This window comes from Lithobates pipiens, unplaced genomic scaffold, assembly GCF_037356315.1.
Source record: "Lithobates pipiens isolate NorthernLeopardFrog02 unplaced genomic scaffold, aLitPip1_a1.2 Scaffold_28, whole genome shotgun sequence".
NCBI classification, from domain to species: Eukaryota; Metazoa; Chordata; class Amphibia; order Anura; family Ranidae; genus Lithobates; species Lithobates pipiens.
In genome coordinates, this window is record NW_027507789.1 from 140,110,740 (window position 1) to 140,138,426 (window position 27,687).

General features: G+C 45.5%; 1 protein-coding gene across 2 annotated transcripts in view; it reads left to right on the forward strand.

Moving 5' to 3' along the window:
- The window catches only part of CARD14 (caspase recruitment domain family member 14), a 194,175-nt gene that overhangs the window by 93,938 nt on the left and 72,550 nt on the right, over positions 1-27,687 (forward strand). For both annotated transcript variants that reach the window (XM_077459619.1, XM_077459618.1), the window contains exons 8-11: positions 2,353-2,478; positions 16,073-16,225; positions 22,055-22,159; positions 26,417-26,514. In XM_077459619.1, the coding sequence (XP_077315745.1) occupies positions 2,353-2,478; positions 16,073-16,225; positions 22,055-22,159; positions 26,417-26,514 (482 nt within the window). The remainder of the gene's footprint in view (positions 1-2,352; positions 2,479-16,072; positions 16,226-22,054; positions 22,160-26,416; positions 26,515-27,687) is intronic.

Consider the following 27,687-nt stretch of genomic DNA (forward strand, 5'->3'; position numbering starts at 1 on the left):
TACAATAATTTATTCATTTCCACATTGCATTACACTTATTTCTAGCCTAAGCCTATTAATCTGGATAATCTTGAAATTTGTGGACTTGCTTTATAAAGATCCTACTGCTCAGAGGAGGGGTTTCAGGAGGTAGATTTGTAGTCCTTAGAAATCAAAAGTAAAGAGCAGAAAAGAAGCTGCAAACATGCAAGGAATCTAGGAAGATGTGGAAATACATTGTCAGCAGACAGGCAGAATTGAGGACATGAAAAGGAGATTTGTCAAGTAATCTTATTTTGTATTGCCAAACATAACTATTGTTTGTACTCAGTGGCAGCTGGTGGTAATTGTTTTGGAGGGGCGGCAAACAGTGCATCCACAGTCAGCCCCCCCCCTCAGTCCAGTCGGTCAGTCCGTCAAGTCTGGAGCACTTACCCCATCTATGGCAGGTATCACGGGTGGCGGGTATCACGAGCAGCAGGCACCATCAGTAGGCATCACGGGCAGCTTCCCCTTCCCCTGCTCAGTGGCTTCCGGCAGCTTCCGTCTTCTTCCTCCTCGTCCCTTCTCCTCGTCGGCCAATCAGAACGCTTCTTCGTTCGGCCAATTGGGAAACTGGTCTCAGACTCACTTCCTGATTGGCAAGGAGGCGATTCAGTGTGAAAATAGCAAATATTCATTTGCTATTGTCAAACAACTGGGTGGGCTCAGTTTGCAGTGCTCTGGGTCCCGAGCCCACCCTATTTTTAAGCCTATTAAAACCTCAGGCTCTAATCACGTGCTGCAAAAAACAGCCCCGCCATTGGAATTCATGCATCCGGCATCCTGCAAGTGGCCAGACGCGTGGCTAGGGGGACGATGCCGTGCGCCCTTAATGGATGGGCTGCCCCTGTTTGTACTGTTATTACAATGTTAGTATTATAAAAATAAAGTGTATGCTATGACCATATATACTTTAACTTCCTCTCCAGAAGCTACAACAGTAAGTGAAAGAAAAGCTAAAAAAAGTAAAGAAAACCCCAGCTGTCACTTGATCGTGTATTGAAATAAATTGTTGAAATTGAAATGACTTCTAAAATAATTATTCGAGGGTGGTTACGGATTCCCACAATTTATTCCATATAAGTATTAATTTGCCTATTCCTATAGTCTATTAAAACTCTGATAATGTTAGCTATGAAAACAAACGCACTGCTTAGTAAAACAACGTCTTATTTATTTCCCAAGAACACTAAAGGAAGATATTACAAAGCATATAACAATAGAACATCAAATGTACTTATCGCAAAGCTGTCCTCTAGATATTGTCTCCTCAGGTGGGCTCAAAAATTATGTTAACAGAGAACCATGAGACTCAGAGAACCATGAGACAAGAGCCAAGAGCGAAAAAGGGATGACTTCTCTTCTGTGTGCACTTTCTACACATTCATTCAGACCCATTAGTAACCACCCCCACTAGCCTCCTGTCCAATGTGATACTGCCAAGAGGTAGTCTTTTTAATATATTATATTTATGTCCATCCTGCTGTATTGGCCTCCAGGGGCAGTATGCATCCATGGCTTAGCTGGCCCTTTGATCTTCTGTAGCAGGACATTCATCAATCATGTTGTTTTATCACACCAGTGGGTCAGGAGCCAAACTTTTGTTTGATGTGAAACTTGTTACATTCCAAAGGCCACCTGTCTGGATCAACCAGGAAGTGAAACTCCAGAAATATGACATTAAACCATGTTGCTTTCCAACATGTATACCCATGGAAGATTTACCATTGCCTCTTATTCTAGTAACTTTTTGGTTTTCCCATTGTTTCCTTTCTCACGGACAATGTTTGGAGACAAACAGAGGGTTAATCTTCCAAGTGAGCCCACAGATGGCAATTAAAACTTGATGGAGGTTCTAACTCTCTTCTGCTCTATCCAAACCAGAAAAAAAATATTTTGACTATGCTTACACTAGAACCAAAGTTATTTTTATTTTTTTGATAGACCCCTGCCATTTTTTTTTTTTTGCCATATGTCTCCCACTGGGGAGATTTCCCTTCATTTCCTGTCTCATAAACAAAACAGGAAGTGAGGAGAAATCCCTACAAATTGAGGGAACCCCTGGTTGCCACCAGAACTAGTGTCCCCAGAAAGATTTCAACTCTATTACTGTTCTGGGGGCAACCCACAATTTGGGATTTTCTTTCACATTCAGTAAAAATGGTAAACAGGACAAACAGAGAGAGTGAATGTCCCTAATGGAGGCACAGACAGCAATAAAAAAAACTGACAGTGATTCTAATCCCTCTCCACTCTATATCCAAAACGAAAAAAGCTATTCTCTGTGATACAGGGTGCACTGTGACATTTGTGATATGATTTGTTTTGCAGTGGCAAAAGGAAAAGGAGACCATACTTCAAGAGAGTCGTCATTTGCAATCCAACTATGATATCTTGAAAAAAAAGACAGAAGCATTCCAGGATCAAGTGTCTGACCTGCAAAAAGAGCGCGACCAGGTGCCCACATATATAAGAGTCTTTAGCAGTGCTTAGTGGGACAATTGTCCTGTCCTTTTCTTCGTTCTATGTTTTAAATTAAATTTCCACTTTTAGTAGCAAAAATTTGAATTTTGAAGCAAAGTAGTTTTATAATGTTGAGCGTTCTGCTACTAGACCAGCCATTCTCAACTAGGGTTCCTCCAGATGTTGATAGGGGTTCCTTGAACTGTAGTTGATCAGCCTCCCATTTGATGGTGCCCGCATAGTTCCAGAGCTAACACCACTTGGTAGAACCAGCAGCAATGCACCAATTACATTTTTTGATCAGCCATTCTCAAACAAGGTTTCTCCAGAGGTTGTTAGGGGTTCATTGAGTTGTGACAATTGACCTCCCATCTGATGGTACCTGCATAGTTCCAGGGCCAATGTCACTTGGCAGAACCAGCGGTAAGGCACCAATGATCTTGTTAGTTGACAGTAAGGGTGGCATTCTGACCACCACTGTAATGGGGGCATTCTTCTCACTGGCTACCAAATGTAAGGGGCATTCTTCCCTGGTGAATTGATTTTAGCAGGGATTCCCTGAGAACTGAAAATTAGTTCAAGGGTTCCTTTGGAGTTAGAAGGTTGAGAAAGGCTGTACTAAACAAATTTTGATTTTAGCAATAATTTATAGCACAGCTGAAATATGAAATGCATGATTTAATGCAGCTCCTGATTCATTGTTTTATCATCAATGTAATTTGTTTTAAATGCAAGAATTGTAAGAACTGGAATTTGGCTTGGTATCAGCCACTCACAGTCCTTGTACAGCAGCGATACTTCATATTCACATCGCACAAGTTCCTGGATAAGCTCTCAAAGTTTGAGTGCTGCAGCAACAACCAGCTGGATACTGGTTCAAGTCACAAAGTAGATATTTGCCAGCACACCATGGATCGACACAATGTAGCGTCCAAACGGGTAGTTTATTGCATGATCACAACACAAGGAGAGTGCAACTTTTCGGTGTCACACAGGACCCCTTCGTCAGGCAAGACTTCGAAACGTTGTTGTACTGGAAATTATCTACTTCTTTTACAGCAGTGATCACACTGGGATAGGGAGAAGCAGCACAAGGAATAAATCAGTTTGGTTGAAATGCAAGGATCATGCTGATAGGAGAACAGAGCAAAGTGACAGAGAGATGGGGTCATAAGTCTTTTTTTTAACTGCAGTATGAATGCAGTACAAATGCATATACAAAAACAATGTATGTATTTCAATGAGCCTAGATTTCACCAGTGCAGTGCTTTCAAGTCCATTTAAAAAGTACAGCATTCTGCATGTTTCCACATTGCAATGCACTGCAAATGCACCTAAATGCAAAATGCATGTGACTTGCACGTAAAAGCACTGCAAGGGCACTGAATGCATGCACAGGCATGTAAGTGCAAATTACTAAGAAATCAATTAAAATATAGAAAAAACTTTTTTAAATGGCACTGCAAATGCATTGCAAATGTGAGTAAATGCACATGCAAAAACTAAAAAGTGTCAATAGAATCAGATCTCCTATGCTTCCTGATAGGACTTTTCTATGTGGTAGAAATGGATAGGCACACATATAAATCCCCAATCCCCATATATGTATTCCATTTGTGTGTTTAGCTGTTTGCCTGGATTCACCTTTAAAATACAACTACCGTATTTGCCGGCGTATAAGGCGACTGGGCGTATAAGACGACCCCCTATTTTTCAAGTGAAAACATAGGTTTTGGGCAATACTCGCAGTATAAGACTACCCCCCTTCTAAGGCAACACCATTTAAAAAAAACATTAGAACCATTAAAAAACACAAAGCAAGAATGCCAACTACTCATCCGCCATGCTGTGATATGTCATAAAGTAAATCAAACAATAATAACACAAACAGAGATCTATTGAATGCCACAACTCTGGAAAGTAGAATTTTTTCACTAACCAAACCTATACCACTTTTGGGTTACATTCTATGGGAATTGTCCACCAAAATGCATTTAATAAACCCCCTGTCATATGTCCCAGATTTACCTGTCCCTCTTGGGTGCCTGGGACCTCAAAGGCAAACAGCAGGATGTATAGTAGTAGAAGATCAGTGAATGGATTTACCCAGGGAAGTATGGTGAGCGGTGTATTATTTTAATGTATATTTAATGTATAATCCAATGCTTGGATTGGCAGAGGCTGTAGCATCATCAGCCCTTGCCTCTCTCTCTCTCTCTCTCTCTCTCTCTCTCAAAGCCAATCTGAGCAGGCTACTCTATGTAGACTGCTCGGATTGACAGAGGTTGTTACTCCAATCCAAGCAGGCTCTATATTCATTAATAGAATACATCGCTCGCCGGGATTGGCTCAACGGCATATACCGTTTGTAGCTGAAGCCACATACAGTATTAGCAGACATTTGGGGGCTGACATTCATTGGGCAACATTGTATACCCGGCGTATAAGACGACCCCTGATTTTTGGGCATTTTTTTTAAGTGTAAAAGGTAGTCTTATACGCCAGAAAATACAGTACATTGGTTTTTGGTCAGTTCTGTATTTTTCATGTTTATACGTTTTTAAATAGCTGTTTTATATATTTTTTAAGTCTCTGATAAAGTCACTGAGATAATTCAGTCTTTAGGTTATTTCAATTATGTTTATAAATTTCAACTTAAAGTGTTACTAAACTCACAACATTAAAATCAGTCTGTATACTGTATGCAGTAAAGCATGCTTATTATATTCACACTGGAATCGAAGGTGTTAATGCTCTGCATTGTGTAAAAGGGCTGTTTGATCCTGTCTTCTCTTAAACTCCCCTTCTTCCACTGTCCCTAATCTATCTGCTGATAGAACAGAGCCTTGGGAGCATGCTGCAAATGCTCAGTTTGTTGTGTACTGCTAGAGAGTTTTATTTTACTTGGGAGAGTGCATGTGATCAGCGCAGGGCCAATCAGTACTGTCCAGACAGAGGGTCAGGGGTCCTACAGCCTCATAGGACAATCAATCAGGGGAGAATGAAAACTCCTCCTACAAGCTTTAACCAGATACTGATAGAACTCACAAGACTGCTATATACTGCTGATGAGAAAAGGTATTTAGCAGTTTATATTTACTAAAATAATTACATTTCCATGTTCTGTGTAGTGTATACTGTGGGAGACCAGATATAGTGAGTGCAGAGTCCTGAGTTTAGTAACACTTTAATTACTAGCCTACTGAGTACTTTTACCCCCTTCCTGCCCAGGCCAATTTTCCAGATTTCATCGCTGTTGCACTTTGAATGACAATTGCGTGGTCATGCAAAACTGTGCCCAAACAAATTTTTTTATCATTTTTTCATACAAGTAGAGGGTTTTCTTTGCTAAATAAACAAATAAACACTGAAAACTATTTTTTTCATAGTTTATTATAACATTTTGCATACATTTTTCTGCTCCACTGATGTGCACTGATAAGGCTGCACTGATGGGCACTGGTAGGGTACACTGATTGGCAGTCATGAGGCGGCACTGATAGGTTGCACTGATAAGGATGCACTGGTGGGCACTGATAAGATGGCACTGATGGGCACTAGTATGCAGCACTGATAGGTGACACACATTGGCAGCACTGCCATGGCCATATGTGGGAAGTGATGTCACCACTATCCCTGCCCCTTCCCTTATATAGCAGATGTCAGCTTGGGGAACTGTAATTTGGCTAGTGGTACCGTTGGGATCAGTCATGATGCCAGGTTGACTTTTTTTCAGCGAGGGAAGGGCATCGTGATTGAAGGGAGGATATTTTTGGGGGATTTTTATTTATTTAGTAAATGACTGGTTAAAGGTTTGGGTGTCCTTATTTCTAGGTGAATGAGTAGGAGAACTATGTGTCCCCTACTCATTCACATAGGCAGAAGGGGTGGTATCTGGTGGACCCCCCTTATTAAAGAGGACATCCAAATTCCAATAAGCCCCAACAACCACCGGGCCAGTATCAACATGGGGTCAAGGTGCTTTCCCAAAGGAGAAAAAGGTACCTCCCAAGCTGAGGGCATGTGGCCAGATAATATTCAGGAGGGGGAAACATTCTAAGATCAAGGGCCTGGAAAAGGTTTTTAGGGGTATCTCACACTTATTTTTATTTTTTTTATTCTAGACCCAAACACTTTTTTTCTTTCTTACTGTAGGGTGTACTACAGAAAAATTGACAAGTGAAGCAATGACGTGTTATTTGCCCTCAGTTTTAACTTTTTTCCTTTGTAAGTGTCAGTGCTGCTGAAGCACTTTCTGTACATCACAGAGATGTTATTTAACCACTTAAGCCCCGGACCATTTTGCTGGCTTAAGACCAGACCACTTTTGTGATTCGGCATTGCGTCACTTTAACTGACAATTGCGCGGTCATGCGACGTGGCTACCAAACAAAATTGACGTCCTTTTTTCCCACAAACAGAGCTTTGGTGGTATTTGATCACCCCTGCGGTTTTTATTTTTTGCGCTATAAACAAAAATAGAGCGACAATTTTGAAAAAAAATGCATTATTTTTTACTTTTTGTTATAATAAATATCCCCCAAAAATATATAAAAAAAAAAAAATTTTCCCTCAGTTTAGGCCGATACGTATTCTTCTACATATTTTTGGTTAAAAAAATCACAATAAGCGATTATTGATTGGTTTGCGCAAAAGTTATAGCGTTTACAAAATAGGGGATAGTTTTATGGCATTTTTATTAATAATTTATTTTTTACTAGTAATGGCGGCGATCAGCGATTTTTATTGTGACTGCGACATTATGGCAGACACATCGGACATTTTTGACACAGTTTTGGAACCATTGTCATTTATACAGCAATCACTGCTATACAAATGCAGTGATTCCTGTGTAAATGACACTGGCAGTAAAGGGGTTAACCAGTGGGTGGCAGTGTAGGGGTTAAGTGTTCCTAGGGGAGTGTTACTAACTGTTGGGGGCTGGGCTTTCTTTTAGTGAACACTGATCTCTACTCCAATCACATGGAGCAGTGATCAGCGTCACCTGTTGCTAGACAGAACTGGGAGATGCTGTTTACGACGGCATCTCCTAGTTCAGCCGCCCCGTGAGACGATCGCAGGTATGCCTGTGGCGGTGGAGTCCGCAGGTATGCCTGCGGTGATCGAGTCCGCGGGACCCGCGACCGGACTCACGGGGGTCCTGACCGGCACATGAGCGCACCCCCGTCGTGATGGCATGGCGGCAAATTTAAAGGGACATACAGGTACGCCCATTTGCCTGCCCGTGCCATTCTGCTGACATACATCGCCGTGCGCCGGTCGGGAAGTGATTAAAGGAATTTAGTGTTTACATATTTAGAAAAAGCACTGCTCCTGGCTGAATGGATTTTTTTATGCATTTTTTTCTTTGATATACGTTCCCAAGGGAAGTGCCCCATGCTATTTCTTTACACCCCCATTTGTCAGATTCAGCTCCCATTCATTTCAGTGAGATTTAAATTCGGCATCCAACCTTTTTTTGGTTTGCTGAACTCAACATCTGCCTTGACGCATTACATGGTTACATAGTTACATAGTTAGGTTGAAAAAAAGACACAAGTCCATCTAGTTCAACCACAAAAAAAAAAAAATAATAATAAAAAAAAAAATAATATCATACAATCCCATATACCCAATTCTATACCCACAGTTGATCCAGAGGAAGGCAAAAAAAAAAACAGTAGAGCATGACCCAATTTGCTAAAGCAGGGGAAAAAATTCCTCCCTGATCCCCCGAGAGGCAATAGGGTTTTCCCCGGATCAACTTTAATGGTGATTGGGTTGTGATGTGAGTTACCTGTGTGGCTGTGCTGGTTATTGGGGAATGTTCCCAACAGTCATTACACTCACAACACTCATGACTGCTGAGAAGCATAGGCTAATTTATGACCAACTAATAAACCAATACCTTGCCCCCCCCCCCACCAAAAAAAGAAGACCGAGAAGCTGATTAAGGGCATGGCCATAGCTTTTTTTTTTTTTTAACCAAGCTGAAGTTTATTGAGCATGTAAAAGGAATACCGTATATACTCGAGTATAAGCCGAGATTTTCAGCCTCTTTTTTGAGGCTGAAAGTGCCCCCCTCGGCTTATACTCGAGTCATCGCTGTCTGCCCGCTCGATCAGCGTGTCGAGCAGACAGACAGCGGCCATTCTATTCAAAAGCCGCGCCTCCGGCTCCGCCTTCGCCTGTGATAGGCGGAACACTGAATTTCCCAGCAGCCTGTGTTCCGCCTATCACGGACATCGTATCATCCTCGTACTACGGACGAGGATGATACGACGTCTGTGATAGGCGGAACACAGGCTGCTGGGAAATTCAGTGTTCCGCCTATCACAGGCGAAGGCGGCGGCGCAGCTTTTGAATTTTACAATGGCCGCCGACGAAGAGGGCACGGGACGGAGGCAAGGCAAGGCACGGCACGGCACGGGACGGGACGGGGGCAAGGCAAGGCACGACACGGGACGGATGCAAGGCAAGGCACGGCACGGGACGGAGGCAAGGCACGGGACGGAGGCTCGGGACAAAGGTAGGCTGGACACACACACACACACACACACACACACACACACACACACACACACACACACACACACACACACACACACACGGATGGAGACACACACAGGGATGGATGGATGGATGGATGGAGACACACACACAGGGATGGATGGATGGATGGATGGAGACACACACACACAGGGATGGATGGATGGAGACACACACACACAGGGATGGATGGATGGATGGACACACACACACACAGGGATGGATGGACGGACACACAGGGATGGACGGACACACAGGGATGGACGGACACACAGGGATGGACGGACACACAGGGATGGACGGACACACACACAGGGATGGACAGGCATGTCTCACCCTCGGCTTATACACGAGTCAATAAGTTTGCCAGTTTTTTTGGGGGTAAATTGGGGGCCTCGGCTTATATTCGGGTCGGCCTATACTCGAGTATATACGGTACATAATAATAATACACAATCAAAAACCGGTGCAACAGGCACCAAACATCATGAAGGAGAGTACAGTCCATGTCTGACATAGCATATTGAAATTTACAGTGCACATAGTACAGTATCTACATGCAGTATAGATGTAAATGCTATAAATCTCCCAGAGGGTCGCATCAAAAAGGCACCAACCCACACTCTTCTCGTAATCCCAGCACCCTAACTCACACAACTGTGGGGATTTTCCAGCCACCTATCCCATATTTTGTGGAATTTCAACGGGCATCCTCGGTTAGAGTAAATCGTTTTTTTGTATGGTACAGTTTGGTTGACGGCTCTCTTCCACTGCTGGATCGTTGGGGGTTCAGGTCTAAGCCACAATTGAGCTATTTGCATCCTAGCAGCGAAGAGAGTCTCCTGTAGAAAAATCCTAAGATATTTATTTTCCTCCCGGAGGGGGAGGAGACCGAGGATACACTGGCGTGGGCATAGTGTAAGGGGAGATCCCATATGGTCATGTAGAAATTTAATAATCTGTGCCCAGTACCTTTGTATGGGGGGGCAGGTCCAAATGAGATGATAAAAAGTGCTGGCAGTATCACCACATCTAGGGCATACAGGGTCAAAGTCAGGTTTGTATTTAGATAACTTACTAGGGGTGACGTAGGAGCGATGGAGTATATAAAGGTGGGTCAGTCTATCCGACAGTTTGGGAGATACCTCAGTCGACACCGCCAATATCTCCCCCCAGTGCTCGTCCTCCACCCGCCCAATGTCAGCTTCCCACCTAGTTTTAAGATTATAAGCATGAGCTGTGGCCCCTGGGGTGAGGAGGTGCATGTATATAGAGGAGATTAGCTTACGGGGGTCATCACCGAGGACCAAATTTGCTAAGGGCGAGCACGCCAAGGCCGGGGGCGCATTCCCAAACTGGGTCTGCAATGCATGGCGGACCTGTAAATAGCAAAAAAACGCATGGTTGGGAAGGCCAAATTCATCCTTAAGTGTCTGGAATGTCTTGACACCATGAGTTGTATAAAGTTGAGACAAGTAGATAACCCCCCTGCATATCCACACCTTGTAGTCCGGTATCCTCAGCATCTCAGGTAGATCAAGGTTGTCCCAGAGAGGCGTGTGTGCATGCAGAGAGAGGGCCCCAGACCTAAGCTGCGCCACTCGCCAAACCCGGCCATGGTGCGCGAGCATATTATGTTTAGACCCCAAGCGTGAGAGACCTCTGTGTTTACAAAAGATAATTTGGTAAAGGTGTGCTATCACGTCTGTTTCCGAGGTGCACACCAGGTGGGAGTATCTCATTTAAGTGTGTTAAGGTAGTATAAGTGGGAGAGCTGGGAGGCCAAATAGTATGTCTCTAGATCAGGTAGTGTAGTGTCTCCAAGGTGGACAGGACATTTGAGGGTCTGCCAGGCTAATTTATTTATTTATTTAACAAATGGCGCGGTAGATAGAGTGGGGCATGCCAAAATAGGTAGAGCAGTTTGGGGAGAAGAATCATTTTTACAAGCCCCAGGCGGCCCATGACCCCAAGAGGGAGTCTGGACCAGACCTGGGTCTTCCGTTTTAAAAGGGGGAAGATGGGTTCAAGGTTAAGGCTAACATAGTCCGCAGGGGAACGAGAGCAGTGTATGCCCAGGTATTTGATCCGGTCCGTGCGCTCAAGAGGTAACAGGGCCTGCATCCTCGTGGGGGCGGAGACATCAATGGGTAGAATTTGGGACTTGGACCAATTAATACGGAGACCCGAAAAAGTACCAAAGCGTTGAATCACTTCCAAAACCGCCGTCAGGGAAGGACCAGCATCCTCCAAGTATAGCAACATGTCATCTGCGTAAAGGCTTATAACCTCCGATAACTGTCCCATATGGAGGCCAAGAATGTCCGAATGCGCTCTAATGGCGATAGCCAAGGGCTCCACAGCCAGCGCATACAGCATGGGCGATATGGGGCACCCCTGGCGCGTACCTCTTGATAGGGAGAAGGGGCTGGAGATCTGGCCATTTACAAGGATTCGGGCAGTGGGGGCCTGATAGAGGAGCTGAATCCAGCGCACAAACCTAGGGCCGAAGCCAAACCTGTGCAGGCACTCCCACAGGTAACCCCACTCCACCGAATCAAATACCTTTGTGGCATCCAGACTAACCACCACCCTAGAACCGGTGTTGTCATGAGGGGCCTGTAAGTTCATAAACAGTCTCCTAAGATTAAAAGCCGTGTTTTTTCTGGGCATAAAATCGGTCTGGTCTGCATGTATAAGATGAAGTATTACCTTATTGAGTCTGAGGGCGAGGATCTTGGCCAAAATTTTGATGTCCAGCTGCAGGAGCGATATAGGGCGGTATGATTCGGGGTAGAGGGGGGCTTTACCTGGCTTTGGGATAAGGACTAACAGTGCCTCATTCATGGTGCGGGGGAGCACACCGGTGTCAAATATGTGGGTATAGAGCAGGTGAAGTTTGGGGAGCAGAACCTCCTGGAACTGGGTGTAGAACTCCCGGGCAAGGCCTTCGGAACCTGGGGCTTTAGATGGTGGCAAGCATGCTGTAGCCTCTGCTATACACTCCTCAGTTATGAGGGCCTCAAGGAGCTCTCCCTGGAAGTCTGTGAGGACTGGGAAGTGAACTGTCTGCAGCAGGGTGCGCAGTCCATCCAAGGAGCCAGTAGCCTCAGAGGTGTATAGGTCGACATAAAATCGCCAAAATTCTTGGGCTACCTCCATCGGATTCGACAGCGTGGTACCCGCCGCAGTCGTGAGTTGGACCACCACCAGAGGACTGTGGTCCAGGTGAACCATATAGGCCAACAGCCTCCCAGGCCTCTCACCATATTCATAAACTTTTTGTTTGCTATAAAAGACTTTCCTACCCGCTCTATCAAGGTGTAGGTGGTCGGTGAGTCTAGATTGCATTCCTAATTTGGCGGAGTTGGAGGGTGTGGGGTGCGCAAGAAATTCGCTCTCCCTCTCCTCCTTTTCAGCCTGCTGTATAGCCAGCCTTGAAGAGTCTCTATAGCGACTGATGCGAGTTGTCATTAGCATGCGGGCGTGCAATTTAAAAGCTTCCCACACCAGCCCAAACGGAGCAGTGCCCGTATTGGCTCGAAAGTAGTGTTCCCATTCACGCTGGACGGCCTCCAAATCAGGGAGGACTGTTAGCCAAAAGGGGTTTAACCTCCACATTCGGGATATCGGGGTGGAGGGCAGGCGAAGCCTGGCCCAATAGGGCGAGTGGTCAGACAATACCCTGATCCCAAACCCCATATCCCGTAGGTATGGAAGTAGGGCAGGGGAGAACAGGATCAGATCAATCCGGGACATGGCATTATGTGCCGGCCTGAAGCAGGAACACTCCCCTGGGTAGGGTGTCTATATCTCCAGGTATCCGTCAGAACAAATTCAGCAAGGAACTTGCCAAATCTGGTCTGCAATGGGGGAAGAGAGGGCACTGGGGACCGGGTGAGCCTATCCAGAGCGGGGGATATCACGGAGTTAAAATCCCCTAGCCACATGGCTGGCAGCGTGGGGTGCTGTAACATAAAATCGATCCCCTCCTGGAGGGCCTCAAACTGAAAGGGCGGGGGTATATAGAAGGCTAATAATAGAAATTCCAGGCCTCCAACCGTGACGTGTAAGAATAAATAACGTCCCCGTCTATCCGATTGTAGAGTATGGAGGTGAAATTGGGCGGTTTTAGCCACCAGGACAGCAACTCCGCTAGAATTGTTAGTATAAGGGGCATGATACATCCACCCAACCCACGTTTTTTTAAGGGACAATTGTAGCTTACCCGTAATATGAGTCTCAACCAGTACCATAATATCCACTCGCATTTGCTTGAGGTGAGATAGCACCGCCACCCTCTTAGATCTATCTCGTATTCCACGCACATTACAAGTAACCACCTTAAGGGACGCCATTGCAAACAGATATCACATTACAGGGCAGTTTTAACAGGTGGTGAGCGCCCAGGCCCACAGTCTCACAAGATGGGACCCTCACAGGGGGCAGTGCACAGGGTGGCGGCAACCCCCCCACCCGCCGCAGGCCCACCCCGCACCCACACCCATTAATTTCTCCCGCATCAAAAATAAAAACCAAGGGTAGTGCAGTTAATTCCTGGTACACAGAATCAAACAGTAGAGCATTTGTCAGACAGCTTGGAAAATACAAACATTAAAAAAACTTAGAACTTAAACTTGAAACAAAACCTGAATGTGGTAAAGTGCAGCTTAACAGTGCCTACGCTGGACCGGCAAGGCAGGGAAAGTACACAGCAGCCCAAGAAATACATGAGAGCTGAGGCCGGCCAGGGAAACACAACTTGGAGTGGCAGGGAGGAGCGCACTCGGCCACGAGGGACAATGAGGGGAATGTCCAGGTGCAAAGAATGTGCGTGGCCAGGTGCACTCCCCCCAGGGGACGAACTAAAGTCAACTGTGCTGTGCGGCCGGGTAGGTAGTCTCAGCATAGGGAGGTCTTGGCCGAGAACAGTGTCCAGATTCCCGGCTGCAAATTTATCTGTGGAAAGGGGGGACCCACATGGAATAGGACATAAGTGGTATATGGCATAAACAGGGGTTCAAATAAGGCATCAGGGGGCGCACATAGACATGTGTAAGGCACACCAGTCAGTGAAGGGCCAATAAAACAGGAGAGGGCAACAGGAGCCCAAGGCTACTCACGGCTGGTAACATGGCTGTCCCTCATCCGCGGAGGACAAGATCGGGGGCCTTTGAAGTACATCCTAATGGCCATCAAAGTTAGGCAGGGGCATCATCCGGGCGTTGTTCCACCCAGGAGAGTACAGCAGCAGGGTCCTCAAAAAAGTGGGTCTTGCCGTCACGTACAACACGGAGCCGAGCAGGGAACATCATAGCATATGCCAGGTGACGGATGCGGAGCTGTCGCTTGGCTTCAGTGAACTGAGCCCTCTTCTTCTGGACCTCGGCGGAGAAGTCTGGGAACACCGCGATACGCTTGTCCTCGTAGGGGATGTTGCCCTTCTCGCGGGTGAGACGCAGCACCGTGTCCCGATCACGATAATTGAGCATCTTTGCGATAAAAGTGCGCGGCGGGGCACCTGGAGGCGGGAGTCTTGAGGCCAGGCGGTGGGCGCGCTCAACCGCGAAAGTAGAGGAGATGGCCTCTCGGCCAAAATTTGCAATCAGCAGGCGTTCGAGAAATGCAGGGGGGTCAGAGCCCTCCACCTTCTCAGGTAGTCACACGAAGCGGAGATTACAGCGGCGCATTCTATTCTCAAGTTCGTCCTGTTTGCACAGGACTGCGGTTAGTTGGTGCTGCAGCCTTTCTGTGGAAATCTGAAGGGGGGGATATCATCCTCCACCTGCCCCAGCCTGCGCTCCACTTCGCCGACCCTCTCTCTCAGTTTGTGGAGATCCTGGCGAATGAGGGAGATGTCCACCTTAACCTCCTCGATCCTAGAGGTAAGGGAGGTGCGGCAGAGAGTGACAGTCTTGAGAATGTGAGCTGTGTCACCAGAGGGGGGATTCTCCTCAGTCAGGCCCGGAGCGGCGCCATCTTCCTCCATGAGGTCCGGAACGCCCGCTCTGAACTTTCCGAGCCTAGCGATCGCACCCTGAGACTTCTTTGGCGGCGACATAGGTGCTGGGTGTTCTCCCGGAGGAGGTAGGATAATGCACCGTAAAAAACCTCAAATTAGTCCACAAGGATGATAGAAAGGATGTAGTGCAGCCGGAGCTCTTACAAAGTGCGTCCTACACCATGCAGCTGCAGGCCACACCCCCATGGCCACAGCTTTATTGAACTTTTCAAAAGTACATCTTTCCAAATGTACCAAACAATGCCAGTCACAGTATACCATGAGCACCCATAAATATAATCGCACATTGTCTAAGAGGCCTGTCCTTACCATCAGTGCCAGACAGGCACTAGACTGACCCCAGAATTTAACTTGAGGGCATAGACCATAAAGCAACATCAATTGCTAGCAATGTCAAAACCGCCAATAAAACTGTGACAAAACATCACAACAGGCGGGAGGGTGGGCAACTCTTGTGACAGCTGAATCTCCTCAGATCAGTTGTATGTGCCCCAGCATAGCCTTTTCCTAGAGCTCAGGCTCCACCCAGTCACCTCAGGTCTTTGTAGCCAATCCTAAGGGAGCTACTTAACTTCCATTTTAGGTTCAAGCCCACAGTGATGTCATGCTTCCAGCAGTCAAGGCGCCCTTTCCCTAAAGGTTGTTCAAGGGGCCTTCATTAGAACTTAAGAAAACTGGGAAATGTCTTCAACAGAACAATCCAAGTAAATGCGAATACTACTTGCTAAGGGCAATTGTCTTCAGTGGGCTTGCAGACAAAGTGTAAACCCTTACAGAAATTATAACCCTCTATCCAAAATCAAATAAAGTTTTGCTGCAGTTGGGCGGTAAGTAAACTGATTACATAGTTGGTAAGGTTGAAAAAAGACAGGCTTAGGGGAATGTTCACAAATGCCAAGAGCCTAGTCAATAGAATGGAGGAACTGGAGCTTCTACTACATGAGAAGGATGTGGCGTTCATGGGAAGTAAACAGATTATGATCTCATAAAATGTTTATTTTTCTACTGTTATTACAGGCATACAGAGCTCGTGACATGGTTCAAGGGGAGATTTCCTGTTATCTGGCAGAGAAGGATTTGCTGAGAAAGCAGGTTATGGATCTTACTGAATGTAACTCAGAATTCAAGCAACAAATACAAAGTTTGGAAGCACATCTGCAGTCTCATATGGTTAGTTATGTCAGCATCACAATAATATACCAGAAACTACGTGTTTTGTATGTATAAGGATTGTCCAGGTGCCCAAGGTGAATTCACTGTCACAGTTTCCATGACAAAGCAGCTTTAAATACTAGACTTGCAATATTAAAATATCAAACAACCAGCACCAGTCTAGTGTGCATGATGTAGTGATAATGAGATCCTACACTATACTCTTCAGTTTGGCTGGTCCTTGGTTAAATTATGTTTGCTTTTACATATCTCTCGTATGAGTGAGATGTTTATACCAGAATTCCCAGTTCATAATGTATAATTAATAGATAATTTGGGAATCTAGTTTTAAGAAAAACAACACTGTGTGCAACTCTTAGTCATTTTCCATCTGCCTGTGTCAAATTTATTTTTCTGAGGGTTAATATTTGGTACTCTAGTTTCTGAGATTAATTGGAATAATACAGTTCTACTGGTGAACTTGTTTTGGCCTGTTGGAATGAGTTAAAGAATAGGCTAAATAAAGTGATTGGGTGTCCCAGTGAATTAAGGTAAATATACTCTATGCTTCTTGAAAAGATAATGAGAACACAAATATTTTTGGTGAACAATATAATATATATACTGTATATCTCTTCTGAACTATGAGTCCAAACGTTCTCTTAGGGTCCTTTCACATGGACTCTGCTCTGCCCAGCGGGGGATCGCTCAGTTGATCCCTGCTGATCAGGCAGATAACAGGTCCGTCTCTGCTCACTGTGCTGAGATGGACCTGTCAGAGTCCTGATGTCCTCTATGGGAGATCGGGTGAAAACAAACTGCCTATCCGTTTTCATCTGATCTGATCTGCCAGATGGAGGGAAAGTAGGGTCACCATTCGTCTGGATTCGTCAGACAGGATCAGATCGAATATCGGCGGATGTCAGTGGACATGTCACCGCTGACATTCGCCGCTCCATAGGAGTGAATGGAGACTCCAATAAGATCAGCTTGAAAAACTGACAGGGGGACCTGATCTGAAAGCCATGTGAAAGGGCCCGTATGGTCTTGTCAATTTGACGGACTCTGCTTTCTCAGCGGGGGATCGATCCACTGACCCCCTCTGAGCAGGCGGATGACAAGTCCATCTCCGCTCACTGTGCCTGTCCACTTTCATCTGATCCCATCCAATCTGATCCACCAGACGGATGGAAAATAGGGTCAACATCCCTCTGTATTTGGTGGACATGATAGGATCGGATAGCAGCGGGTGTCAGTGGGCATGTCACCGCTGACATACGCTGTTAAATAGGGGTGAATAGAGCATCTGATCAGATCCACCTGAAAAACTGACAGGCAGACCTGATCGGAAAGCCTGTGTGAAAGGGCCCTTAATTGTGTGTTACTTAAGTAACCTATTGAAGTAAACAGCTGCCATGAGTCTATACTCACGTACATATGTGTACCTATATTATTCACAATATCAGTGCAGCGCTATTCCCCTTCTATTTCATAAATCCAATTAGAGCAAAAAGTCCTTAAAGTGCAATAGTCCATACAAAAAAAACGATTGTGTCTTTCTTCCTCCTATTTCCCAGTATAGTTGTACTCTCACCTCATTTGTTTGACCCTGCTATTAAGTATGGTGGATAATAACTTTATATTATGTGCATCTTCCAATATCCAATGTGAATTCTGTGTTAGATCAAATATCCTATATTCTCCAATTGGTTCCTCTTTGACAACAAAGTGCTTAGTGTGACATGTAGAAAAATAAAAAAATTTACGGTGCCTTACCCTTTGTAAACTTACATCACTTTAAATAAATGCTACTCACATACAATACAAAATACACCATGCTCTTCGACTAAATGCTCAGATTCACAGCTTATGACACTCTGCAAACACATAACCTCTCCTCCGGATGTTTTCCTGTCCTCTCTTCCACTCAGCCACATGTAAAAGTCAGAAAAAGTGCAATAGTGCTTTATACTTTAAAAACTCTTTATTCATCCAATTTTACTTTAAAACTCACATTTGCCTTTTTATATATATGCCTCTCAAACTGTACAAAAAATGCAGTTATATGTTGTTGCTCTGGCTCTGTATAACATCACATACATACAACTCTTATAAGACCTTTCTCCCAGCATCATCCATCAGGTCTCGCCCCTATGTGTTTCATCACCGATCATGTGACTTCCTCAGAGGGATTTGAATCTCCCTGAGGATGTCACGTGATCGCTGACTAAATTAATAATGGTGTGACCTGATGGATGACGCTGGGAGGATGGTCTTAGGTGAAGAAGGAAACATGGAGGATATGACGACCACCCCAGCACCCTACCCTTACGAGTTGAGTGTCAGAACTTGAAAGTATCTTGAAGAACAACCCAAACCCAACTGCAGGAGTCTTAACATTGGTACCATTTTAGATTAGAATAGGGATTGACTTACCAAAAACACCATGACTTGGCAATGCAGTTTTCAGCGTTTGCAAATATACTCAGCTGAGACCTCAGTTTTTTTAAATGTAAGAATGTTTACTGATATAATTTGAAGGTTAGTTTGATGGAAAAGTTACTCTAGGTATTGTTCAATTGTTATCAGTTTGTCCACCTGTAAGCACTTACCTTTGATACCATACACTAATTGAATGGCTGCCATTTCTCCCTACTCTTTGATGAAGATAGGATACTGCTTAGATTTTGTGCCTTGAGACAGACCACACAAACCCTATGCATTGTGAACAGTGATGCGGTCATTGTTAAGAACAGTACCTTGGCCTTTATAGCAATGAGAAAGATGCCTTTGTCATCAAAGAAACAGGAAGACAGCCTTCTAGTTCTCAATTTTTGCTTACATGCAGAATAATTACATTTAAATTTATATATTTTCTTATAATAAGTCATTCAGTGCCACACATTTGGGATTTCACTGGCCTTGATACTATATGCCTCTCATCAGTTGTGTTTCCATACTATATGGCATGGCAAGCTACTTGTTATTCTTCAGGTTTTTCTTATACCCATACCTCCTGAATAATTCTACCTGACCAACAAAATTCCATTTACCTGGCCACTCATCTCCTCTTCCCTATAAGGGCTCCTTGGACAATGAGAATTTTTTTCCACTCAAATGAGTATCAACAATGATCGTTGTAGCTATCTGTAATGGGGGGATCTTCCCAATGACCACATATGTAAGGAGTATCCTTCTAAGTGACAATCACACAAATATACTGTGCACTTTTAATGAAGTTTATATTAGCAAGAATTCCTTGAGCACAGAAGTTATTTCCAGGGCCTCTCCATGTAAAAAGGTAGAGAAAGGCTGTTTAAAAGTCAGCCTACCATTGGCCATACAGTGGATCTTCTATACCTTTCTCTAAGAAAATAAGGAGGAAATCAATAAAAAGGCTTAGTTCATGTATTTCTACAGCTGGTGTTGACTTTTTCACAAAGTCATCAATTTCATCCGGATAAATGAGATAACCTAGCCAATCATTTCCAAAGCATTTAACACCTTGCACATGGTTTCTAATTTCAAGATAGACATTTTCATGATTGCTAATTTCAAGTAAGACATTTTGGGAACTTCCAGTCTGATTCATATTAAGGAAGGAGAGAAGTGGAAGACAGTGCTACAGATGTGACACTGGCATCAAGTACCTATTTATATCATTTGATTAAAATAGTTGTTCCCCAGAATTTGAACATGAATAAAGTTTTCTAATGCCCTGTACACACGATAGGATTTTCTGACAACAAAACCATGGAATTTTTTCCGAAGGATGTTGGCTCAAACTTGTCTTGCATACACACAGTCACACAAATGTTGTTGGAAATTCCGAACATCAAGAACACGGTGACGTACAACACATACGACGAGCTGATAAAAATGAAGTTCAATAGCCAGGGCGGCTCTTCTGCTTGATTCCGAACATGCGTGGACTTTTGTGCGTTGGAATTGTGTACACACGCTCGGAATTTCCAACCAGTTTTGTTGATGGAAAATTTGAGAACATGCTCTCAAACATTTGTTGGCGGAAATTCCAACAAGAAATTGTTACGTATCTAAGGGTGAGCCCGAATTGCAGAGGATGGCCTCTCTTACGCCTCCGACTCGAGGCCCCTGATAGAAAAGACAGGAGTGCAGGAGTGAGGAGTGGTGCGAGTGCCTGGCAGGATCAACAGCAGATGGATCAGATGGCTGACACATCAGACAGGATGGTTAGAAGACAGGCACTGCAGACTGGACAGCTCAGCAGACAGGACCAGCAGACTGGATGGATCACCAGACTGGATGGATCAGCAGACAGGGATGGCTCAGCAAACAAGCCCAGCAGACGGGTTGGATCAGCAGACAGGTGAGTAAACTGGATGGCTTAGCAAACAAGTCAGCAGACCGAATGGATCAGCAGACAGGTTAGGCAGACTGAGACTGGAGCTAGATGGTTTCAGCAGCTAAGTATAGCAGACTGCAGAAGAGTCTTGGAGCATCAGGCAGGCCGGGTCAGTAATCAGGCTGGCATTTAGAAGTACAAGAGGAGCAGGCAGAGGAATCATAAACAAGCCAAGGGTCAGATGCAGGCGGATAACAGGAACAGTCTCAAAAACAAGCCTGGTCAAACAAGAGCAGATATCGGATTTTCAGGGAACACATACACAGAGCTGCACAGCAAACAACAACGTTGCCTATGTCAGACAGGTTTAAATAACCCGCCAGTCACTAACTGACACGCGTGCTTTCCCGTGCGCATGCATAGGCGCCTGCAATAGTGCACCAACAGGTCTAACTTGCCTATTACTGCCAGGATCTTCCTGACAGAAATGTTCTATGGAGCATACACATGGTCGGAATTTCTGAAAACAAGCTCACATCCAACATTTGTTGTCGGAAAATATTATCGTGTGTACCGGGCATAAATCTGCCAAATATGAATACCATTGTTTGGATGATATTCTAATCTTCCATACTAAAACTCCCATCATCACCATGTCCCAGTGGCTTCAGTAGAAAGGTTTATATGCTGAATTCAAATGTCTAAAAAATGAGGCACCCTTCTTTGCATTTATTGTTTCTGTACCGCAAGTATGAAAATACTTTAGAAAAAGACCACTGTGGTCCTGAAATGGCATCAGGGATGACTAGCTATTCACTGATGCTTCTCAAGTTATTAATAACAGAGACTGTTTTACCCTGATCAATCCAGTTACATTCTAGTCCAGGGATATGCAATTAGCAGACCTCCAGCTGTTCCAAAACTACAAGTCACATCATGCATCTGCCACTGGGTGTCATGCTTGTCGCTGTCATTCTTGCTATGCCTCATGGGACTTGTAGTTCTGCAACAGCTAGAGGTCCGCTAATTGCATCTCCCTGTTCTAGTACATAAACACCAGCACCATAATGTGCCTTTCAGAAATGATAAGTACAGTTTAACTTTTCATTTTCTTTTCTGGAGCATTCTAAACGGAAGGATATCATAAGCTTCCTGCTGTCAAAGCTTGTGTAGCACCCTCCTAGCTAGGGTGCTAGGAAAAAAAAAAGTTTTTGGCCCCACTGTTGCAAAGGGAGCAGTAATTGATTGTGTTGGTCTGTTCAGGGTTTCCTGATTTGAGATTTTGATTGCTTCCTCATGCTTCTGAAAGAAATTTTCAGAGCATGGGCCTGGGAGTTGCAAATGATCAGTTGAATATATATCATACCCCAGCCAATCTCTAGAAGGAGGCATCCAGAAGGTGACTGGGGAGGTGATAAAGGTGCAAAAGGCCTGACCAGTTTTTTTTTTCTTTAAAGGAGGGTTCCAGTTTCTTATAATATAAATTCTGCAGCTTTACTTGTAATATTTCTTCTCTTGAACAGATGAGAAAAGAGCACACACAATCTAGACACCAGAGGCTAGTGCGGATGGATGCAATTTGTCCCTCAGAAGATGGGGACAAAGGATCTACTTCCAGCATGTCTGAGGTTTGTTATAGCAATTTTATATGTCCATTAAAATTTATTGCTGTATTTCTGTAAAGAACCAATGTTTTATTTTAGACTATTTAACCCTTCAATATATAAATATATGTATTTACAAAATTGGCTGGGAAAAGTTCTGCATGAATTTAATGTGGTGTATGTCTTATATAAATGTAGTTTAAGTTTATGCAGTTTGTTGCACTAGGACCCCAAATTATGGGTCTTGCAGCCTGGACTTATGGGTCTTGCAGCCATCCTACAAGGCCACATAGAAAATGCATCCTCTGCAACTGTAATGCCGCGTACACATGATCGGACTATCTGGTGGACTTAGTCCGGTAGCTTGTCTGCTGGACTTTGCAGCTGAAGTCCGCCGGACTTGGCCACACACGATCACTACAAAAGTCCGGCGGATTCAAACGTGATGATGTAGAATAAGGAAGTTCATAGCCAGTAGCCAATAGCTGCTCTAGTATTGGTTTTAGTCTGCCGGACTAGCACACAGATAAATGGATTGTCCACTAAAAGCTGAGTCCGGCGGACAATTTTGAAGCAAGTCTTATTTCTAAGTCGGCTGGAGCCCACACACGATCGAATTGTCCAGCGGACTCTGGGCCAGTCCGATCGTGTGTACGCGGCATAACAGTTCTAATATATATTAAGAGGTGTTCCCAAACAGCTGCCTGGGGTCAAGCATGCTCCTGCTTACAACAGTCTTGTTTCTACACAATTTTAGGAAATGTGTCCTTTAAAGCCCCTCTCAATGTTACTTACATACTTACCTTCGTCCCCAGAGATCTTTAACAAAACTCACTCAAATTCCTGGGAAAGTAGCATTCACACATATATGAGTTTACAGTGCAGGAGTGTCTAGGCACCCTTAAATACAGGAAGCACCCTTATGTACTAGGAAGTGCACTGTTATCTTCAGGAGGAATTTAGGACAAAGGGTAAATCTTTCACCGTATTGCTTCAACACAATTAACAATTCTATATATTTCCTAAAATGCAACAATTGTTTTGGGTTTAGGTCCATTTGGGGAAAATAGATCAACTAATTAATATGCTGTGCTAATTAAATCCTTAAAGTAGAACTATAGGCAAAACTTTTTTTCATATTGGATAAAGTGGGGGTGGGGGGGGGTAATAACTCCTGTCAGATTTTTTTTTTCTTCATCATCTGTGTCCCATTGCGGGAATTTCCCCTCACTTCCTGTCCCATAGCCAAACAGGAAGTGAGAGGAAATCCCTGAAAAGCGAAGGAATTCCTCAAGCCGCGTACACACGTAGCCGTCTGTCCGACGTACTTAGTCTGGCGGACGTCCGCCAAACTGTCCATCGGAATTTTCGAACGGGCTACTTGCCCACACACGGCACTTTTTCAGTGGACTAATACGGCGTACTAAGTCCGCCGTACTTTAGAAATGAACGGACTCGCCCACACACGCGGAGGAAAGTCCGCTCATTTCGAGCGCGTCTCCAGGTAGGGGGGCACGCGAAGGAGACGTCGCTGGCCCCGCCGCCTGGTATGGACTTAAAGGGGAACCCCCAACGCTGAAAAAAATCGGCGTGGGGGTCCCCCCAAGTCCACAACAGACCCTTGCCCGAGCACGCTACCCGGCCGGCCAGGAAAGGGGGGCGAGCGAGCGCCCCCCCCCCTGAGCCGTACCAGGCCGCGTGCCCTCAACATGGGGGGTGCCTTGGGGAAGGGGGGGGCCGCACGGCCCCCCCACCCCAAAGCACCTTGTCCCCATGTTGATGAGGACAAGGGCCTCTTCCCGACAACCCTGGCCGTTGGTTGTCAGGATCTGCGGGCAGAGGGCTTATCGGAATCCGGGAGCCCCCTTTAATAAGGGGCCCCCGGATACCGCCCCCCCACCCTATGTGAATGAGTATGGGGTACAATGTACCCCTACCCATTCACCTGTAAAATAAAAGTACAAAAAAAAAACACAACACACGAGATAAAATACTTTATTGCACAGCTCCGGGGGTCTTCCGTCTTCGGGGGTCTTCTCGCCGGACTCCTCCGCTATCTTCTTGTAGCTCTTTTGCTAGCGGAGGAGTCCGGCTTTCTTCCTCGCCGCAGGCCTCTTCTCCCGACTTCGGGGGTCTTGTCCCCCTCTTCGGTTCTTCTGCTGGGCCACCGCGCCTTCTTATAGCTCTTTTACAGGTGGTGGCCCAGTCTTCTGTCGCCGCTGCCACCTTCCGTTCTTCTTCTTCTTCTCCAGGAGATGTTGACTCGACGCTCTCTCCGGCCACAATGCCAGGGACGCGCTGCGCGGCCACTTAATATAGGGACAAGGGGCGGAGGAGTCCGGCTTTCTTCCTCGCCGCGGGCCTCTTCTCCCGACTTCGGGGGTCTTGTCCCCCTCTTCGGTTCTTCTGCTGGGCCACCGCGCCTTCTTATAGCTCTTTTACAGGCGGTGGCCCAGTCTTCTGTCGCCGCTGCCACCTTCCGTTCTTCTTCTTCTTCTTCTTCTCCAGGAGATGTTGACTCGACGCTCTCTCCGGCCACAATGCCAGGGACGCGCTGCGCGGCCACTTAATATAGGGACAAGGGGCGGTGTCACATGGCTTTATGTCACATGGGTTGGTGTCGCATGGTGACCCCGCCCCCTTACGATGTCACAGTCCCCATGTGACATCAACCCATGTGACCAACCCATGTGACATAAAGCCATGTGACACCGCCCCTTGTCCCTATATAAGTGGCCGCGCAGCGCGTCCCTGGCATTGTGGCCGGAGAGAGCGTCGAGTCAACATCTCCTGGAGAAGAAGAAGAAGAACGGAAGGCGGCAGCGGCGACAGAAGACCGGGCCACCGCCTGTAAAAGAGCTATAAGAAGGCGCGGTGGCCCGGCAGAAGAACCGAAGAGGGGGACAAGAACCCCGAAGTCGGGAGAAGAGGCCGGCGGCGAGGAAGAAAGCTGGACTCCTCCGCTAGCAAAAGAGCTACAAGAAGATAGCGGAGGAGTCCGGCGAGAAGACCCCCGAAGACGGAAGATCCCCGGAGCTGTGCAATAAAGTATTTTATCTTGTGTGTTGTTTTTTTTTGTACTTTTATTTTACAGGTGAATGGGTAGGGGTACATTGTACCCCATACTCATTCACATAGGGTGGGGGGCCGGTATCCGGGGGCCCCCTTATTAAAGGGGGCTCCCGGATTCCGATAAGCCCCCCGCCCGCAGATCCCGACAACCAACGGCCAGGGTTGTCGGGAAGAGGCCCTTGTCCTCATCAACATGGGGACAAGGTGCTTTGGGGTGGGGGGGCCGCGCGGCCCCCCCCTTCCCCAAGGCACCCCCCATGTTGAGGGCACGCGGCCTGGTACGGCTCAGGGGGGGGGCGCTCGCTCGCCCCCCTTTCCTGGCCGGCCGGGTAGCGTGCTCGGACAAGGGTCTGTTGTGGACTTGGGGGGACCCCCACGCCGATTTTTTTCGGCGTTGGGGTTCCCCTTTAAGTCCATACGGCCGGATTGTCCGCCGAAATGCGAGTACGGCGTGCAAATTTTTGTGCAAACCGAAATTCTAAGTCCGCCATACTGTCGGGTCAAAAAAGTATGCCGGAGGCTACACACGGGGGGATTGTTTGGCGGACTTGAGTTTGCCGGACTTTTCCACCGGATTGTTTGATCGTGTGTACGCGGCATTAGGGCCCCCAGGTCACCAGAACTAGTGTCTTTGGAAAATTTACCTTCAATTACTTTTCTGGCGACATCCCAAAATTTGAGATCTTCTTTTACTTTCACTTTCAATGATAACGGTAAACAGAACAAATGGAGATGGTGAATCCCTTTAACAAGGGCACAGAAAGAAAGAAAAACTAAGAGACGTTCTAATCCCTTTCTATATTATCCAAAACCTAAAAAAAAAGCTTTGCCTTTAATTACCCTTTAAGCAGCCCACAAAAATCTTTTTTTGTTCAACCAGCAGGTTGAATGAAAAAAAAATTACACGATACCCCATCTCCCCCATCCTTCCCATTGTTCTGATGGGATGAGACACCCCTGCCATCCCTGCAATCGGAACACACCGATCAGTGCTGCTGGCTATAGCCAGTCACTGCCACACAGCCATTGAATGATCGGGACTGTACAACCAGCCTACCCATACATGGATTGGAATTTGGCTGGTCCCTGCTGATATAGCTGAATTTCAATCCATGTATTGTGAGATTTAGCTTTATTAATAGATTAAACACTAAGTAAGGATTTCATTTGGGACCTAAAAACATTAACGTAATTTTGTCATCATTTTAGTCCTGGCAGGACTTAAGCTGTCAAGCTAGCAGTGATCTTGGTGAAAGTATCTCTTACCACTCTTTCCATGATGATTATCTACCTGGCTTCTCTAAGAGGTAAGTGGTAAACTTAAAGTAATATAGATTAAATAAATAGTTCCTGATCAACACTATACTCTCTTCAAATGCTAAAGTAATTGGCTAGCTCTAATGCTAGTTCTATGTGGTACTTACCGGTTCATCTTATGTATATTCCCATTTTGCTAGCTATGCTATGCCCTGCCAGCATGCTAAAAGAGACACTGGGAGCTTTCAAATTTGCTTGTAAAGTCATATGAAGGAATACTTCAATTAGGTAATTGCTCTGGCGATGCAGCTCTCACACAGCAAAGCTTCCTCCAATGGGCACCCTATAGTAGCCCAAATCAATCCAAGATAGATTTAATTAATCATAAAAAAATCATATAAAAACAGCAAACATGTTTCGGGGGGCTTGAGTAAACTCAGAGAAACTAGTAATTTCACAGATCTATATTAGAACCAGTATTAACCTCTCATGCAACTTGACAACAGTTGCTGAGAAGCAATGAGGACAAACAAAACCTTAATCACTTACAACATCCAAGATTACCAAAACCCATGCTTCCACTAGAATCAGCACCAGGCTCATCCACAGCCCTGCCACAGAAACCAGCACCAAATCCATCTGCAATCATGCTACAAGAACCATCAGCAGTCTGTCTCGGAAACTAGGAGCAGATTCAACCACAGTTAACCCTAACCATGAGCAGAGCCACCAGCCAACCCACCTTAACTGCATCAGAGCAACCATCCCTGCCAGTATCCATACTGGAATGTCTTCACAATCAGATCAATGGTACTTATCTCCACATCAAAGATCTTCTGGCTATCAATTCTTAAATTGTAAGAAAAAATATCAGCATATCACTCTGTAGTTCAGTAAAGATTACCTGGTCTCTGGCCCTCTAGGAGTTCTCTCTGGCTCTGGCATACAGTTGCCACCCTGCTTCTCGAACTGCTGTTTTAGTGCATGGCAGTAAATTGTTTTTACCAGCAGCCAATCCACTGACAGCAATCTCCGTCTTCCTGTTGCTCCAAAAGTTTTACCTGCCCTCAAGAGAAGGCAGTCCCTACCCTAGATTCAGGCGAGGACTGGGCTGGGGATAAGGGGGCATTTACTAATATAATATGTTGAGTCTGTGGTCTTTGATGGAGATGTTTCAGCATCCAGACATCGATTGTAGCAGCACCTACAGTCAGTGACGCATA